Source organism: Giraffa tippelskirchi, chromosome 1 (genome assembly GCF_054371585.1).
Source record: "Giraffa tippelskirchi isolate mGirTip1 chromosome 1, T2T-mGirTip1v1.2.pri, whole genome shotgun sequence".
In the NCBI taxonomy this organism is placed as follows: domain Eukaryota; kingdom Metazoa; phylum Chordata; class Mammalia; order Artiodactyla; family Giraffidae; genus Giraffa; species Giraffa tippelskirchi.
Window position 1 is genome coordinate 88,211,436 of NC_137275.1, and position 18,957 is coordinate 88,230,392.

General features: G+C 35.2%; 1 protein-coding gene across 1 annotated transcript in view; it reads right to left on the minus strand.

The window, feature by feature from the left end:
• The window catches only part of CENPE (centromere protein E), a 73,375-nt gene that overhangs the window by 45,549 nt on the left and 8,869 nt on the right, over positions 1-18,957 (minus strand). The window contains exons 9-18 of the mRNA XM_081516867.1: positions 17,068-17,119; positions 15,212-15,299; positions 14,513-14,642; positions 13,478-13,597; positions 12,433-12,591; positions 8,797-8,941; positions 6,801-6,889; positions 4,701-4,868; positions 658-732; positions 317-436 (exon numbers count right to left, since the gene is read on the minus strand). Of these exons, the coding sequence (XP_081372993.1) occupies positions 317-436; positions 658-732; positions 4,701-4,868; positions 6,801-6,889; positions 8,797-8,941; positions 12,433-12,591; positions 13,478-13,597; positions 14,513-14,642; positions 15,212-15,299; positions 17,068-17,119 (1,146 nt within the window). The remainder of the gene's footprint in view (positions 1-316; positions 437-657; positions 733-4,700; positions 4,869-6,800; positions 6,890-8,796; positions 8,942-12,432; positions 12,592-13,477; positions 13,598-14,512; positions 14,643-15,211; positions 15,300-17,067; positions 17,120-18,957) is intronic.

The following is an 18,957-nucleotide window of genomic DNA, read 5'->3' on the forward strand; positions in this document are numbered from 1 at the left end:
ATATTTCTCCATGCATTTGTATAAAGCAATGGAAAAAAATTAAAAATTTTTAATTATTGATTTTTAATGGAAGTTCATCACTAACTTATTTACATTTGATTGAAGGACAGTATTGTCAACTTTCTCTGATTTTTATCCATAAAATGGCAATGATATTAATTGTGCCTCTCTCACAGTATTAAATAAAATACTATACTTAAAACAACTAGAACAATGCCCGGCACATAGTAGGCTCATTATAAGTATTTGCAATGATGATGATAGTATAACTACTAATGTCAAAATGATGACACAACAAAATAAATCTGACTTTTACCGATGAGTAGGACAAGTCCATTTTCATACTTTCTGACTTCTGAGACTCTATGTATTCCTGTAGTTTCTTAATCTGGTCTTCCTTTTCTCTAAGCAGCTCTACTTTTGAACTTAGTTCATTCTAAAACATTTAAAGGAGAATACAACATAATTTAAATGGGTTTCAATTCTAAGGAATTAAAAAGAACTTACATTAAATAGTTTAATTCAGTAGATAGCAAAATTCAAAGAGTTGAGATTTAAAAAATATAATTCCCTCTATTTTCTGAAATCGTTTTTAATTACATAGTTGTTTTACAGTTTGGGCTCCTTATCAATAGAAATATCAACATAAATGCTCACCTCAAGATCTTGATTATATACTTCTGCATGCTTAACTAAATTCTTTAAGTTGGAAATTTCATGAATTAGTTGCATCTGTAAGAGCATGTGAATAGGCAACAGAGCAAACCAACAGTTAATAAAGCAAAGAAAAAAAAAAAGATAGCATTCATTCACCGCTCTAGAATCACCCAACACAGCAAGGACTGGGAAAGCAACTGTTCAAGCTACTGCAACAAAGCACCTCATTATTTAAAAATAAACAAATAAAACCCCAAATTCTCCAGTCAAACAAAAAAATCCCCAAACCCTACAAAACAAATAAGAAAAAAGCTTAAGCATGACCCCAAAATAGTTACGTCATCTGTTAATAAAGCTACAATAATGTCAAAAGCAAATTAGTATCCACCATTTGTAGAAGATAGAGTGGTAATCAAATTCTAAAAAAAAAACAAACATATTTTTAATAGACTTTTGTTTTGGGTTAAGTGCAGAAATGTATTTATTCTATAAGATTTTTCTCTCTTCTGATTAATTATCCACCTAGCTTTCTACTGGAATACTTTTAATGAGTTGTGACTTGAAATTTAGTTTTGGATTATGACAGTTTTAAGTGGTACCTTTATAGTATTTTACTGTTCACCAAAGCTACAGAGATATGTATGGGATTATGAACTATTACCTTGTTGGTTTATTCTACAGGAAATACTGGAAAGATGATGTTACTGCTTTATATTGTTCAACTGTCTAAAAGTATAAAGATTACTTAAAGATATGAGAATTTTTATTGAAGCTTTTTTTTATTGATATATCTGCAGCATTAAATATTTGAGTACCAGAAACTTTAGTGTTCAAAAACAAGTAAACTACAGTTTAACAAAGATACATGTATTATCCCTTAGAGTTCTTTAATCTTCATAATCAGATGAGTCCTTAGGAGTAAAAGCAACTTCTAGTCAAATATAAGGGACTTACAAAAATAGCATCTCATTTAAATAAAATTTTCTGGATGAATAATTCAGTCCTAACTAATTTTAGATTTCAGACTATTCAGTAGAAATATAATATGAGCCAAATTTATAATTAAAAATTTTCTAGTAGCCACTATTAAAAGTAAAAAGAAATAGGTAGAATTAATTTTAATATAATTAGTCATGCTGTACTCATGCTCAGTCGTGTCTGATTCTTTGCAACCGTCTGGACTGAAGCCTGCCAGGCTCCTCTGTCCATGGGATTTTCTAGGCAAGAATATTGGAGTGGGTTGCCATTTCTTCCTCCAGGGGATCTTCCCAAACCAGGGACTGGACCCAAGTCTCCTGTGTCTTCTGCACTGCAGGCAGATGCTTTACCCACTGAGCCATTAGGGAAGCCCCTTAGTATACTTTAATCTAATAAATAGAACTATTTTACTTCATGTAATCAGTATTTAAAAATTCATGTAACTTTTCATCTTTTTTTCATAATTAGGTCAGTAGAGACTGGCCCCGTTTTAAGTGCTCAGCTGGCACATGTGACTAGTGGCTAGCCCATTGTTCAGCAAAGTTTTAATCTGTATTGTTATAATTTAAATTGGCTGGCTCTTTTACCTTTCCTTCTCTAATTTTTGTGCAAGGAAACCACATTTGCCAGAAATGAAGAACTAAATAATTAACCTTAAGTTTTGAAAATATTTAGAAGGAAAAGTTCCTTTACTTCTCACTTGAAATTGTTCTTCATTTTAAGTACTGGTTCACATAAACAGAAAAAGATTAAATAATTTTTGAAAAGAGATGAGTGTATTTTTCCAATGATGTATTGTTTAAAATGCAGAGAGTAGAGAATGTATATGATATGGTCAAAGTTAATCCACTGCTACATAAAAAATGTTGCATATTTCAGCTGTAATTTTCAGCAGGTGAAATGAAATATTAATTAACATAAATATCTCCAAGTCGTGAAAATTACAAAATTAAATCAAGTTCAAATTGGTAGAGAAATGAAATTTCTCTTGTTCCCTGATCATAATACTTGACCTTGTTTATTCCTTTCTTTAAAATTACTATTTAAATATCTTTATTACTGTATTCTTACTTGAAAATTACTCACAGCTTTAGTGATTTTTGACAAAACCCTTAGGAAGCCAAGGCGATGATCACATGTCCTAAGGCTGTAATTTGACTTTTATTCCTTTTTGGCTAAACTTTCCCCCAAAATGCAGGTTTTAGAACATACTTCATTGCTTATACCCAGACTTGTATTTTTAGTTTAATATGGAATGGATACTGTAAAACTGTCTTTGAACAGATTAAGTTTGTATTACTTAAACTTTTAGGTTACTTCACAGAACCTAGAATTTCAAAGTGTGTCCAAGTGAAAATGAAAAGAATAGGATTATTTACCCCTTTCATGGTAAAAAGGAAAAAAAAATCAAGATGTGAGACTCTGCTATTTTTGTAATCTTTCTGTATGTGATTCAATTCGGTGAATTTGTTCACTTTTAACGATTAATGGAATATATTTATTTAATGTAAGAAAAATTAGAGACATTATTGCTAAACTTTGGGTATAAAATTGCCTAAAGTTAATTTTATACCATATTATTTATAAGATACATATGAAAAATTAGATAAGATTTTGGCATTAGAAGGGGACTTGAAAAGCTCCCAATTTAACTTCAGGAGGGAAGATACACAGAAAAGTAAGCCCTGAGAGGTTTGATGACTTCCTCAAAGCCTTGCCCACAATTCATGCCAGGCTCAAATTTGTGGTGAGCTAATAAACAGAAAAACTAGAGCTTCATTCCAGCTAGTCTGCTCCAGAGACCATGCTCTTCAGCATGATACTAGAACTTCCCTCTCAATAAAACTCAGATTACACACTGAAGTCCACTCTTCTTTTCATGATGTTTTACATTTTGTGAATTTACAAATTTTAAAACAAGTTAAATGAAATTCTGTGGAGAACTTACAGATTTTTGCCTCTCAGGATATACCTATGAAATGTAGAAGTAAATATACTACAGTTTGTAGGTAGAACTTTTGGCACAGAATTCTTTTTTTCTTCTTAAGAAAGAAACTATGAAACTGAGAAAAAAGAACTGTGTTCCTCTGGGCTCTCCACACAGAAATCTGAGAAGCAGCTACAAATTAACTCATATTTTACCTACACCAAAACACTGACTCTCATTTTTAAGGGGATTCATGGATCATGTCAGGCTTCCCTTGTGGCTTAGCTGGTCAAGAATCCACCTGCAACGTGGGAGACCTGAGTTCGATCCCTGGGTTGGAAGACCTCCTGGAGGAGGGAAAGGCTATCCACTCCATTATTCTGGCCTGGAGAATTCCATGAACTATACAGTCCATGGGGCTGCAAAGAGGTGGACACGACTGAGAGACTTTCACTTCACTAATGGATCATGTCCCAGGTCTGATAGTAGCTGTGGATTCTTACTCTAGAAAACTGAATATGGACTCCAAAATTCCATAAAATAATTTCAAAATGTTTATGAACTCTAGGTTAAAGACTCTTTACACTAAGAAATCTCTTGAATCTTTTGGACAGTTTCCAAGTCCCAAAGTCTGATGGCTTCTGAATTAGCTTAACATGTAGCCTAATACTACACACAGTTATTTAGGTATATATTTTCTAAAGAAAACAAAGTTCATTAATAGATAGTATCCATATATAAAACATTTAGCTGGATATTAAAATTCATGTTGGTCTCAGAAGGAAATGGCTATAGTCTAGGCAGCACTTCTCATATGCTCAACAAATTGGATACTTTAACATACAAATTATAAGGAAATAATTTCTTCAAGACAAATCCATCAATAGGCAGATTCACCAAATCTTCCTAAAGATGTTCTTAATTTCTTCTTCTTGTGCATAAGCACAAGAGAAACAAATATGATTTAACTATTTTTAAAACAATATAAAGAAATTATTTCTTAAATTCTCTAAATTGTGTATATATGTTGAAAACAGGTACATCTTCAATATCTCAACTTTAGAAATAAATATTTTTAAGAGAATACTGCCTTTAAACTTGTGTTTTTAGTTTAGTTTCACATTTTCACATTCTTTACCTCTTGATCTTTCTCTGCTTTTCTTTCTAGAGCTTCAAATTCATCCAAATCATTCTTTTCTTTTAATTTCAATTCCATTTCTTCATTTTCTCTTCTTAATTGTTCATAGTCTAGTACCAGGTTATCATAGTTAGCACGAAGTGAATTCAATTCACTTTCTAAGTTTTCCTATTGTAAACAAAACCAAATTTTCAAGTCAGAATTCAAATCATATATTCTTTGTTTTCTTAACTAAAATTTAGATTAATCAAATAATTAATTTAACTTTGAATCATTTAGTAGTTCAGGCCATTTTCTTCTTCAATATCTTTTTAACGGTCCAGCTTGATAAAGAAAGCTGAGTGCAGAATTGATGCTTTTGAACTGTGGTGTTGGAGAAGACTCTTGAGAGTCCCTTGGACTGCAAGGAGATCCAACCAGTCCATCCTAAAGGAGATCAGTCCTGGGTGTTCACTGGAAGGACTGATGTTGAAGCTGAAACTACAATACTTTGGCCACCTGATGCGAAGAGCTGACTCATCAGAAAAGACCCTGATGCTGGGAAAGATTGAGGGCAGGAGAAGAAGAGGATGACAGAGAATGAGATGGTTGGATGGCATCACCGACTCAATGGACATGAGTCTGAATAAACTCCGGTAGTTGGTGATGGACAGGGAGGCCTGGCATGCTGCGGTTCATGGGGTGGCAAACAGTCAGACACGACTGAGTGACTGAACTGAACTGAACTGAACTTGATACAGAGTAAGATAAGGGGTCTGCAATTTCGGTAAACTAACTCAGAATAGAAGAAGACTATTTTGAAAGGGTTAGGATGGGGAAAAAAAAAAAGGATCTTATAAACAAATGCTCTGCCTGTTCCTGACTGGAAAAAGTTGAGTCAGAAGTAGGAGGTAGGGCTCATAAAATGGAATACAGGTCTTTAAACTCATTAGTTATAAAGCTGATAATTTAACTCTCCACTTGTCTTACTACTATTTTATTTCTCAGGTATCTCTGAATTTAAGAAGTGAAACTGAGAGATTATTGATCTTTAAAACTCTAGTGGCTGCTAGGTTTTCCTATATTCAAAAGAGGTTTGTTTCTGCTTTCTATACTGTTTGAGAGTCAAACCATGAGTTAAAAACAAAACTAACCTCAGGGATTTTCAAAAAACAATGAACTTCTAGATTATGTTTTAGGGACACAAAAATACTCCGTCTAAATACTTAACTAATTAAAACTAGTTGCAATGGTCAGCTAATGGTAATAATAATTCCTAAGAATCACTGCCATTTTCCTCCAAAGTGAAAATAAAATTTTCTTTAATAAATACATTTGTAAAACTATATTTCTTTGAACATTAAGAGCCTAGAAAGTAAATATATAATTTAACTTACTATAGTACTGATTATATTATTCCTTATTTCTTAAACTCTTGATAAGACAATAGACACTTACTTTTAATTTTCAGTATTATCTGGCAATCTTATCATACCCTAACATGTATCATTCTTCTAACATACGACTGAGAATTTTGACACTAAAAGTCAACCCTTTTCATCCCTAGGGGATTGTTGCTAAGTCACTTCTGTCTGACTCTTTGCGACCCTATGGACCATAGCCCATCAGGGTCCTCTGTCCCTGGGATTCTGCAGGCAAGAATACTGGAGTGGGTTGCCACGCCCTCCTCCAGGGTATCTTCCCGACCCAGGGAATTGAACCTGCACCTCTTAAGTATTCTGCATTGGTAGGTGGGTTCTTTACCACTGGGCTTCCCTTGTGGCTCAGCTGGTAAAGAATCCGCCTGCAATGTGGGAGACCTGGGTTCAATCCCTGGGTTGGGAAGATCCCCTGGAGAAGGGAAAGGCTACCCGCTCCAGTATTCTGACCTGGAGAATTCCATGGACTGTAGAGTTCATGGGGTCGCAAAGAATCCAACAGGACTGAGCAACTTTAACTTTCACCTTACCATTAGCACCACCCAGGAAGCCCTAAATGGAACCAAAACTGTTACTGAAATTAATTGAGAGCTAGAAATGTGTTACAACAACAATAAACACCAATAACAAATGAGTTTTAAAGAGTAAAAGCATAATGCTCTGTAAAATACATTTAAATTACCTGACTTAGTAGCTTTGTTGCTGGATTCCATTCTATCTCAGTCAATGTATCAAGAGTGTTACTGAAAATATCAGACTCTGAACAGAGAGCTATAATTAGAGAGAAAAGAAATTTATCCATAAACATGTTATTAAGCTTCTTAAAAAAATTCTCATCAGAGGTAATAAACTAAAAAATGTGTACTTACATATTACAAGAATATTAAGAATACATTAAAAACAGATGTGATCATTTGTATTATTGTGTGAATTAAGATCACTGGTTAGAATAAGTGATAAAATACATAGATCCTGAGTACAGTATAGCTAAAAAGGACAAATTATAAATTTGAGACTTGATTATTTTAAGTAGATTTTAAAATGCCCCTAAGAGAAATAATAGCATATGAAGTAACTGACAAAGAATTAATCTCAAAAATATACAAGCAGCTCATGTAGCTCAATTCCAGAAAAATAAACGACCCAATCAAAAAATGGGACAAAGAACTAAACAGACACTTCTCCAAAGAAGACATACAGGTGGCTAACAAACACATGAAAAGATGCTCAACATCACTCATTATCAGAGAAATGCAAATCAAAACCACAGTGAAGTACCATCTCATGCCAGTCAGAATGGCTGCTATCAAAAAGTCTACAAGCAATAAATGCTGGAGAGGGTGTGGAGAAAAGGGAACCCTGTTGGTGGGAATGCAAACTAGTACAACCACTGTGGAGAACAGTGTGGAGATTCCTTAAAAAACTGGAAATAGAACTGCCATATGACCCAGCAATCCCACTGCTGGGCATACACACTGAGGAAACCAGAATTGAAAGAGACACGTGTATCCCAATGTTCATCACAGCACTGTTTACAATAGCTAGGACATGGAAGCAACCTAGATGTCCATCGGCAGATGAATGGATAAGAAAGCTGTGATACATATACACAATGGAATATTACTGAGCTATTAAAAAGAATGCATTTGAATCAGTTCTAATGAGGTGGATGAAACTGGAGCCTATTATACAGAGTGAAGTAAGTCAGAAAGAAAAACACCAATACAGTATATTAACGCATATATATGGAACTTAGAAAGATGGTAATGATGACCCTATACGCAAGACAGCAAAAGAGACACAGATGTAAAGAACAGACTTTTGGACTCTGTGGGAGAAGGCGAGGGTGGGATGATTTGAGAGAATAGCATTGAAACAAGTATATTATCATATGTGAAATAGATCACTAGTCCAGGTTCGATGCATGAGACAGGGTGCTCAGGGCTGGTGCACTGGGATGATCCTGAAGGATGGCATGGGGAGGGAGGTGGGAGAGGGGTTCAGGATGGGGAACATATTTACACCCATGGCTGATTCATGTCAATGTATGGCAAAAACCACTACAATATTGTAAAGTAATTAGCCTCCAATTAAAATAAATTAATTAAAAAAAAAAAGAAAAGTCAGCACAGCAAAAAAATTAAAAAATAAATAAATAGATAAATAAATAAAATGCCCCTAAAAAATACTTATAACTACGTTGGAGACAATTCTGAAACAGATTTCTGTCGCAAACACAGGAATTCTTTCAAGATTAGTAGTTTAAGGCTGATGTTATGTGGATACTAATTTAACTGGATAATGATTAGAACAAAAATGTATGCTTCAACTACAATGCATCATCATTCTTAAGAGATGTGGAAATAATAGGAAACTTCATGAATGCTCACTTTCTTAAAATCACTTAACTTTCTCATTATCTCCAGTGTAATTACACTTAAAATATTAATCCATACATTTTATTTAAATGTGTTTATCACATTACTGAGTTATAAATAAAGTCTTGCTTTAGGGAGGGGACATATGTACACTGATGGCTGATTATGTTGAAGTTTAACAGAAAACAACAAAATTCTGTAAAGCAATCATCCTTCAATTAAAAACAAATAAAGTTAAAAAAAAAAGTCCTTCTTTATAGGGATGCTTTTATAAATGAAAGTAATTGGAAAAGTACTCACATTCATCAATTTCTCCTAAACTTACAGCAGCTTTATGTGTTTTTGTTGTTACATTCACTTCCATATTAAATTCATTTACATAGTTTGAGTCCTTCATTTTGTTAACTTTCCCCACGCACCAAGTGACTCTTCGTTTTTTTTTAGACTAAAAAGAAAGAAATCAAAATTACCTCACATAGATTGGGGCTCATATACTGTAAAACAAGGGAACTAGTTTCCATTTTAAATAACCATTGTCTTGGTAGAATTTTTACTAAGTCGAGTTTAGTATCTTAATAGTTTAAGGATATCCTGAGATAAGAAAACATACTCAAGCTTTTCAGATCAGTGTTTAACCCCATGAAACCTTTGAGGAAGCTATTATTTACACTATACATTTTGTTTGAAGGTTTATTTATAAGCTTTTCTGGAACATAGCTGAAAGGAATCGGTTGATGTACAACTCTTCAAGTACTCTGGTGTTACAAGGAAGGGACAGCTGCTGCTGCCACCCCATAGATATCAACGGCACTTTGGGGTACCCAGTTCTGCTCCCTCAGTTATCTGGTCATCTGTCACCTTCCCTAGCTCCTTCTTCTTGGCTTTACAAATGCTCAAGCCTATTTATTTGCATTTGATTTTTTAAAGAAACAAACTCTTGCCTCCTCACTTCTCTCTAGCTACCATTTTCTTTTAGTTTAGACACTGTCTTCTTCCTCATCATTTATCTACTTCTTTGTCTCTTCAGGATCATTTCTGTCTACTGCACTGCCTCTCAAGATTAACTGCTGTTCCCAGAATACACTGATTGCTTTCATGCCTCTACACATACTACCTTTAGGGTTGAGACAGCCAGCCCTTTCCACAGCCTGCTCTGCAAAACCCAGCTGTACATAAATATTTCACTCCAATGACCTTCAGCTCAACACCATGCGCTATACTATTTCAAACTCTATGAATGTGTGTCTCCAACCATCTCCTGATATCTCAGCAGAAAAGTTAAACCTCCTATTTCACAAAGACAATATAAGCCTAAACTTACAAAAACATTCCTTCTTCTGTCCTTGTTGAAATGAATAGATGTTTCTCCTTCTATCTAAGGCCAGACTCTTAACTGTATTCAAGATCCCATCCCTTTGGGCATCTCTACCTATAGCAAGGTGGCTTTTATTACCAACGCATAACTCAAACTGCTTTTGCAAATAAGCTTCTCATTTTTAAATCTGAAGCATCTTTGTCTATATGTATCTCATTTAACTTCTCAGCAGAACGTGACACTGCTTACCACATTCACTTGATTTCCTTTCAATTCTACAGCTCAACATGGGCTCCTTTAGGGATTCTTTTATTCTGCTTTTGCCTAAAAGTTGTTTCTTGGGGTTCTGTGTTTGACCCTCTGTTCTTTCCATTTTCAACATGCTCCAAGGGCAAGCTCATCTATTCCCAGGACTTTAAATTGGATCAGCTGTAGTTAATCCTCAAACTGATATCTCCATCTCAGACCTTTCACATTTCCAACTGCCTGATGTCTTTTTTTTTTTTTACCACATGGACTGTGGCCCACAGGGCACCTCTGTCCATGGGGATTTTCCAGGCAAGAATACTGGAGTGGGTTGCCATTTCCTTCTCCATGCCTGATGTCTTAAAATGGAGATGTCCTGAATCAAACATTGAGCACCTCCACTACTCTTCATTCAGTGAATACACTACCAACTGCCCAGAAAGCCTAGCAATGCTTGCAAGTCATTCAGGATGCCTCTTTCTCTCTTTCCTTGCCCCTGCAACCACAAAGTCCAGTTGAGTCTGCCTCCCAAATAGCTCTCCAGTTTATCCAATTTCTTCCATCTTCAGAACCACAATCCTTGTAGAGGCCAAATCAATCTGATGCATATAGCAATCACACCTTTCCAAAATGCAATTGAGATTACGTTCTATACAAGGCTTTTCCTTGTCTTTAGCAAAATGCAAAGTTCAAATCCTTTAATGAGGTTTACAATGCCCCTGCCACCAGAACGTCTAATATACTGTTGTCCCACAATTTCAAGCTTTTGTATATGTGTTTTTCTGAAATACTATTCCTTATACCTTCCACTGGGCTATTTTCTACTCATCACTCAGTCAAGAAATAGATCTTAAGTGTCTCTATACTTAGTATGGTGATCTGTACATGATACCCAGTGATAATATATATATTTTTAAAACATATTTATTTCTGTCTATGTAGGGTCTTTGCTGCTGTGCAAGCTTTCCTTTAATTGCAGCGAGTGGGCTTCTCATTGCAGTGACTTCTCTTGTTGTGGAGCATGGGCTCGAGGCAGGCTTCAGTAGTTGCAGCTCCTGGGCTCTAGAGCACAAGCTCAATAGCTGCGGAGCACAGGCTTAGTTGCTTCGCAGCATGTGGGATCTTCCCAGATTAGGGATCAAAACTGTCTCCTGTGTTGGCAGGTGGATTCTTTACTACTGAGCCACCAGGAAAGCCTAGTAATAATCTTAGCAGTATATATTTATTGAGGATTTCTGAGTGTAAAGTGTAGTGTTATGCACATACTGTATTAACATAATTCTTCACTTAATTCTCACAACAGTCCTATGAAGTAGGGACCAAGCTATTACATCACACATAAAGAAACTGTAGCAAAGTGTATTTGAGAAATTGTCTAAGGTCAAGTGTTAGGAATTGGCAGAACTGGGATTCACATCCAGGGAGTTCAAATCCAAAGGCTATCCTCTTAAATAAAAAAAAACTCTGTTGGATAAATAAAACCCTAGTAAAAACAAAAAACACACAAATTGGAAGTCAGAATTTTGATTACTATGTTGATCTATAGTCTAGATCAATGTCTTGATATTAACCTTTTTGTTTCTTTAAACAGAAAATATTTCAATATACTTCAGACAACTGTGGTTTCCAATCAGCTAATTAATTATATTAGAATTTCTTAAGAAACTACCACAAACAGATTCCTTGGCTATACCGTAGACTGTAAACCACAAAAGACTCCAAATAGCCAAAACAATCTTGAGAAAGAAGGGCAAAGCTGGAAGCATCATGCTTCCTGATTTCAAACTATATTACAACTCTATAGCAATCAAAATAATATATATGATAGTGCCACAGAAACAGACACATAAAAATAAACCCTCACATATATGATCAATTAATTTACAACAAAGGAACCAGGAAGATAAAATAGGGAAAAGATAGTCTGATCAGTAAGTGATGTTGGGAAAACTGGAGAGCCATATGTAAAAGAATGAAACTGGACCACCATTTTACTTATACGTAAGATACACTTACACTGGACCACTATATTTACACGTATATAATATATGATTTTTTCATATATAAAAATCAATTGAAACTGATTCGAGACTTGAATGTTTAACATTCAAGTTGAACATTCAACTTGAATGTTAAACACCTGAAACCATAAAACTCCTAGAAGAAAACTAAGGTAGTAAGCTTGAATTCTTGAATTAGTACTTCTACATCAGGGATCGGTAATTTTAACGAACTTCAAATATACAACAGGTTCCTGGTTTCTTGAATACAATGTATCAAAAGATGATAAATGAATAATTATGTAATAAATGTATAGGAATGTCCGGTTCTATTCTCTGTATACCAAGTTTAAGCTGTCATCTTTTAAACTTTACCTTTAATTCTTGCTGCGATGCTAGGGAAGAAGATGTCACCAGCATCCGTGTTAGGTTTTGAATTTTCTCAATCTGGACTTTTTGAAGTAGATCTTTTTCTTCCAAGAGCTGGGCCAGCTGGTCTTTTTCCATTGCCTGGGCTCGAGTCTCTAAAGAAACCTATAGAATGTAATAATGGATTATGTTAATAATAAATGTAGCTATATTTTAAAACCTTGAAAGTAGCTGAAAAGAACAGAATAGAAATTTGTATGTGAACTAAGAGAATTTTAATTATATTGAAATAAAATATACTCTACGTGCAGAACTCTAGTACACAGTTACCATAATCAGTAATTTCTCAAACTAAAAATAAAGTAAAATATCCATTTCTTCTCATGTCATTATTCTATATGCTGTGTGTAAAATTATTACAATGCGGCTAAGGCAATTCTATTAACTGCTTAAAATATATAAATAGAAGGCAGAGAGATCATAAAAGCAGAGACTTGAATACCTACAGCAAAAGAAGAGATGTTTTCCTAAGAGTACCATTTGTTATTTTAGATCATTCCTAAAAATATCACCAGAATGCAAGATTTACACAAAATTGAGGGCCATAATAGTTAAAACAAACAAATTACAAGCGCTATCCTATTTTACTGAATTCCTTTCCTGGGGCTGGAAGAAAAATTCAAGATAATGTGAAACTCTGGAAAGTAGTTTTAGGTAACTATACATGGCCTCTCTCTTTTTTAACCTAATTTTCTAGGTATTTGTGATAATTTTTTTAAAAAACTCTCTCAAATTGGCCCATTTGAAAACATCAAATTTTGCCCTTTGAAAATGAAAAACAAAACCTAAAATAATTTCAAGAACTAAGTCTTTTAGTTTATAGTAAATTAAACTAAATTTTTTATGAGTTGATTTCTTCTTAGTTGAAAATTGTTTTAAATCTAGGTTGCAGATCTCAGTTATTGATGGCTTCAGAATCTCTGGGCATTTAGGCAGATCTCAATTCTAAACCTGTCTCTTCTCTTTACTGAAATACATGGGTCATACATACCTCCTCTAATTGCTTTTTAAGATCCATTATTTCTTTCCTGTATCTTTTCAGGAGAGCTTCATCACTTGATACCTCATTAACATAAGGAGTATTCTTCATATATTTGGCAGTGCTGGCAAACTGGGAAAAAATGCAAGAGTGTTATGCACTCAACACACACAAAAATTAATAATACTTGGTTTTCTTGTATTTAAGTTTTGTAAAAAATAAAAAAATCAGTCCTCTTCCCAGGTAGTTTAATACTTGTGAATACTGAGAGCATTCTATGTCCCCATAACAAGGCCAGTAGTGCTCCCATCAAAAGCCCTTCTCCTTCCTTTGAACTCTATCCTACTTACTAGCCACTTAAGCATTAATCCAAGGCAATCACGTTGGAAGACAGGTCTTGTCTTCCCTATAAGACTATAAATTCTGTGAAGCCCGTGACTCTATTTTCTATCTTTTTTCTCTGACAGTACCTAGATCTAGTACTCAGTAGCTATTTAAACCAATATTTCTTAAGAGTGTATCAGAAATAACTTTAAGTGGGTACATGAAGGTGTCCATTATAAATGACCCTGAATCATTCACTGAGACAGCTATTCTATTGACAATTCAGTTCCCCCACCCCAACCCTCCTCCTTTTTTTCTTTAAACATAAAATGCAGGACCTAGGCTCAGTGCAAAGACAGGCAACAATTAGCTAGCAGGAATTTTGGAAGTTTTTTTTGTTGTTGTTATAAACACATGCACATGTTCTTTGGGTCACCTTTTATTTGTTGTAAGTGATATTAGTTTTTCATTTATGGAACTGATATAAAGTTTCCTTTCATAAGTGAGTTTGTAAAAATAAAAAATCAAGTCAATTTCAGTAAAATAGTGTTGAATGTGGCAGAAATTGTGGAGGTGGCATACTGGATTTTGGAAAAAAAATCAATCTTATTTTATCAGGTATCTTATGTCAATTAAAAGACCTATACCTATTTTTAGTAGGTAATTTTTCCTTCTTAAAGATGATATCCCCTCATATTAAGTTGAGATAAAAATCAAACTCACCTGGAGAGTACTAAGTGTTTCATCAAAAGACACCGGAGTAATTGTGCAGATAATACGTGTTTTTGCATTTCCTCCCAAGGAATTCTGGAGAATTCGTGTTAATTTGCTATCTCGATAATTTATGAAACCACTTAATGAGAAATGAGTTTGGGAAGAAAAAGAGAAAGCTTTTATATAACAAAATTGGTTGGTTTTTAATGGAGAACCTTAAAATAGCTACAGTTATAAAATTAATTCTTTACAGGTTACATGGGGCAGATTGAAACTATTAACTAAAAAAATATTTAAAATACAGAAAGTAAATTTAGTAGGACACAATCATATGTATAAGAAGCCACAAATGCTCACAGAGTCATGAGAGCTTTCAAATATATGAAAGAAATAGGCACATATATTTTGAGTGTCACTAAGGGATTCCCACATGGCAAAGTGGCAAAGAATCTGCCTTTCCCAACGCAGGAGACTCAAGAGACGTGGGTTCAATCTCTGGGTCAGGAAGATTCCTTGCAGTAGGAAATGGCAAACCACTCCAGTGTTCTTGCCTGAAAAATTCCATGGACAGAGGAGCCTGGCGGGTTATAGGGCCTAGGGTTGCAAAGAGTCGGACATGACTAAGCAAGCACACACAAAACTATTAAAATTTTCGACCTAATTTAAACATAAGTATTAACAGATAAATGTACAGTGGGATACACTTACCCAACTTGTCCATCGCTAAGTTTCTTGATCACTTGTCCCAAAATAAATAAACTTCGATTTATATTACAGCCTTCTTTGAGTCGCAAACCTATACTTATTACACAAATATAAAAACTAATATTGAGCCCTGCATTGGATGATGAACTTATTTATCAGCAAATTGTGAAAGAAAATAGAAATTAAAGGGACAGATGTTGAAGTCTCTGTTTTGGACTAAGTCTGAGTCTACCTTTAATATCACTGATGGAAGCGCTCTCTCCCTACCCTCCCACCTATTAGGTGAATCAGAAAGGTTATCATCTGAGAGAAACAGCACAACAAAAAAGATGAATAAAAAAAGAACAAGAGGGAGGAAAAGTCCGTTTCTTAAAAGATCCCCTCTAATTACTCCATTTGAATCTAGTTTTTTAAAACTTCAAATACAGACAACTACAGACTTAAAACCAAATTAATTCCTATATGGACTGACAACCCCAAAATCTTTAATTTTAAAACTAAATATGCACACATGACTCTAACATTAAAAAAAGAACAAGTACTCTGAAAAGCTCTCTTCCAGTTTTATGCCCCAACCAGGACAGGTTTCCTGTCCCCTCTACCAGGAAACCATGTTTATTATTTATTCTTCTGGAGATTTTTAGAAATACAAGTTCATATACACTCATTTCTCCCTGTAATTTTCAGACAAATAGTAGCATACTATATTTACTATTTTGCACTTTGTTTTTTTTCACGTGGCAGTATATATGCATCAGATTAGTAAACACTGGTCTTTTTCATTCTTTTTTACAACATAGAATTCCACTGTATGGACGTATCAGAAATTACTTATCCAGAACCCTGTTGAGGGATATGTAGGATTCCAATCTACTATGTACACAAAAAATAATGCATCAAATAACTCTGAATAGCTGTTATTTCACTACTGCTATAATACTCTTATTTAATAAGCCAACTTGAAACAACAGTATGTACTTCCTGTTCATGGGTCTGATTTGGTGGATACGGGCTATGCTCAGCTGGGTAACTTTATGTCAGGCTGCAGGAAATTAACACAGAGAGAGGCTTGACATCTTTATGATTTTGCCCCTTTCCATTTAAGTGTGCGTTTCCATTTGTTTATGTATTAATATTTGGTTATGTCCTTCAGGTCTGTTTTGAAGTTTTCTTTTTTTGGCCCTGTGCAATTTTTCTTGAGTTTCTTCTGAGGTATTACATCTTCTAACCTATTGTTGTATATTGCATATTTTTGTACACTAAATATTGTAGCTGGTTGTCTTTAGGAATTATTAATGTCTGAATATTAATTGTGTGCCCACGACCTTTCTGAATTTTCTTACTGATTTCAAAAATTTAGATGGTTTTCATGGTCCTCTCATAAGCTCTTCAGCTATACAATTCTATAAACTGCATAGTTTTGGCTTTTTAAAAAATTGATGCTATAGTAGCCCAGGGACTTCCCTGGTGGCTCAGTCGGTAAAGAATTTGCCTTCAATGTGGGAGACCAGGGTTCGATCCCTGGCCCAGGGAAGATTCCTTGGAGAAGGAAATGGCAACCCACTCCAGTATTCCTGCCTGGAGAATTCCATGGACAGAGGAGTCTGGTGGGTCACATGGAGACCCACAGTCCACGGGGTTGCAAAAAGTTGGACACAACTCAGCAACTAACACACACATAGTATCCCAAATGAGATAATTAGTCAGATACAGAAACTACTTTTTACACTGAGGACTTTTATCACAATATTATTATTATCATTACTTTATTAGTTTCTAAAATGCATGGTAGCACTTTTATTCTGTGAAAGAATTGAAAGACACTCAAGTCAATGTCGTATTTCATGAGCTTTCCTTACCTTCAGCACCTGTTTGAGCAGCCCTTTCACTGCCTGCAAGATCGACCAAATTCTGTAAGATAGATGGAAATAAACCTTTAGAAAGTATAACTTGAGATAAAATCCAAACTACTGAAAGAACATTTTAAATACACAGTTTACTTGAACACTCCATCTGTAACCTCATCTCTCACCCCACCGTTTAGGCCTTCCCTTGTCAAACCAATCTGTAACGTTTGTTCCTTCTTTGTAATGTAACATATCCTCCATAATGCCGCCAGAATAGGTTTTCTATTTTCTACACAAAGTTCAAAACCATATCATGGTGAATGTGATTCTTTGCAATCTGGCACTTGTGTTGTTTCAGCCTTATATCTATTCATTACTTACGCCTAACTCAAACGGAACTACTTACTACACCCTGAATACCTCACATACTTCTATACTTCCAAGTGCTACCGTATGCCATTCTCTGTTACTTCTAAAGTTCTTTATTCAGGACCCAAGGCAAATGTTACCTACTCAATGTAGCTTTGCTGATTTTATCCTTCCTTCTCCCATTCCTTGAATGAGCTGCTCTTTTAAACTGTGCACCCAGAGGTCATTATAGGTATGACTTTTTCTTACAACACTTACTGTGTAGAGCTAGTTATGTGTTTTTGACTATACTGCAGCATCTTTAAAAGCACAAAAATCTCTATCATTTCACAGATATTGCTGAAAAAAGTGACTGCCATGCTTCAGGTAGTATGTTAGGTGCTAGGGATACGGCAGTGAACTAAACAAGCAAGGTCCCTGCCCTCATAGAGCTTTTATTGTCTATGGAGTGTATGAGAGGAGGAAATTGATGAAGAGACAGAAAAAGACAAACAAATGAGAAACAGAATATGGTAAGTGTAATAAAGATAATTTAAATAGTCCTGCAAGAGGGAAGAAGGGACAAAGGAGGTTCTCTGATTGGTAGGGGAAGGCTTCCCATTAAGCTAAGATCTGAAATGACAGAGGGAGGCAGCCATGCAAGACCAAGGGAAACACAGTCCAGATTAAAAACAGCCAGTATTTCCAGTTACAAAACGGAAATGAGCTTGGTGTGTTCATAAAATAGAAAAGGCAGCATGGCAGAGTTGGTGACGTGGAGATGGGACAATACAGTGTAAGAGAAGGAGGTAGGAGTCAGATTACTCAGGGCTCTGTAAACAAGGGTAAGGACTCTGGATTTTCCAAATGCGATGGGAAGCCGAGACGGGACTTTAAGCAGAAGAGTGACATACCTTGACTTAACTTTCTGAAGGATGACCTGCGGCCCCCCTAGATGGAAAATGAGCCAGAGAGGGGCAAAAGTGACAGTGGGAGCCCAGTCAGGAGGTTAGTGCAGGAATCTAAGTGAGAGATGATGGTGGCTTGGGCTAGGGAAGTGGTAGTGAAGACAGCAAGTAGTGGAGGGATGTCTTCTTCTTTTTTTTAATTTGAGAGCCCATTAAATATTCTTAATGTATTAAAAGAAGGTGAGAGGTTTAAATTACTTCTTTCTTTGGGGAGTGGGCAGATAATTATGTACTCTTGTTTTACAGTCCTGTCTCAGATACGTACTGTTGTCACTAAAATATTCAAGGAAATCTAATCACTGTTATACAGCATCTACTACAAATGACCTAGGTAGGGGCATAATAAAGGGGCAAAGTGGTAAGGAAAGCAGCATGAATTAAGATAGAAGTACTACTGGTAAAAGGAATATTCACTATGATAGGAATAAATTAATTTGGCTTTAGACCCACTGAAGCTTGAGATAACTAACAGTGGGACAATCTTTATGGAAAGACATGACTTAGAACTCAGAGACTTCAGAAACAGTAAATATTTGCCCATCATCACAGAAACGGTAACAATGCCTGAGGGCAAACAAGGGAAGAA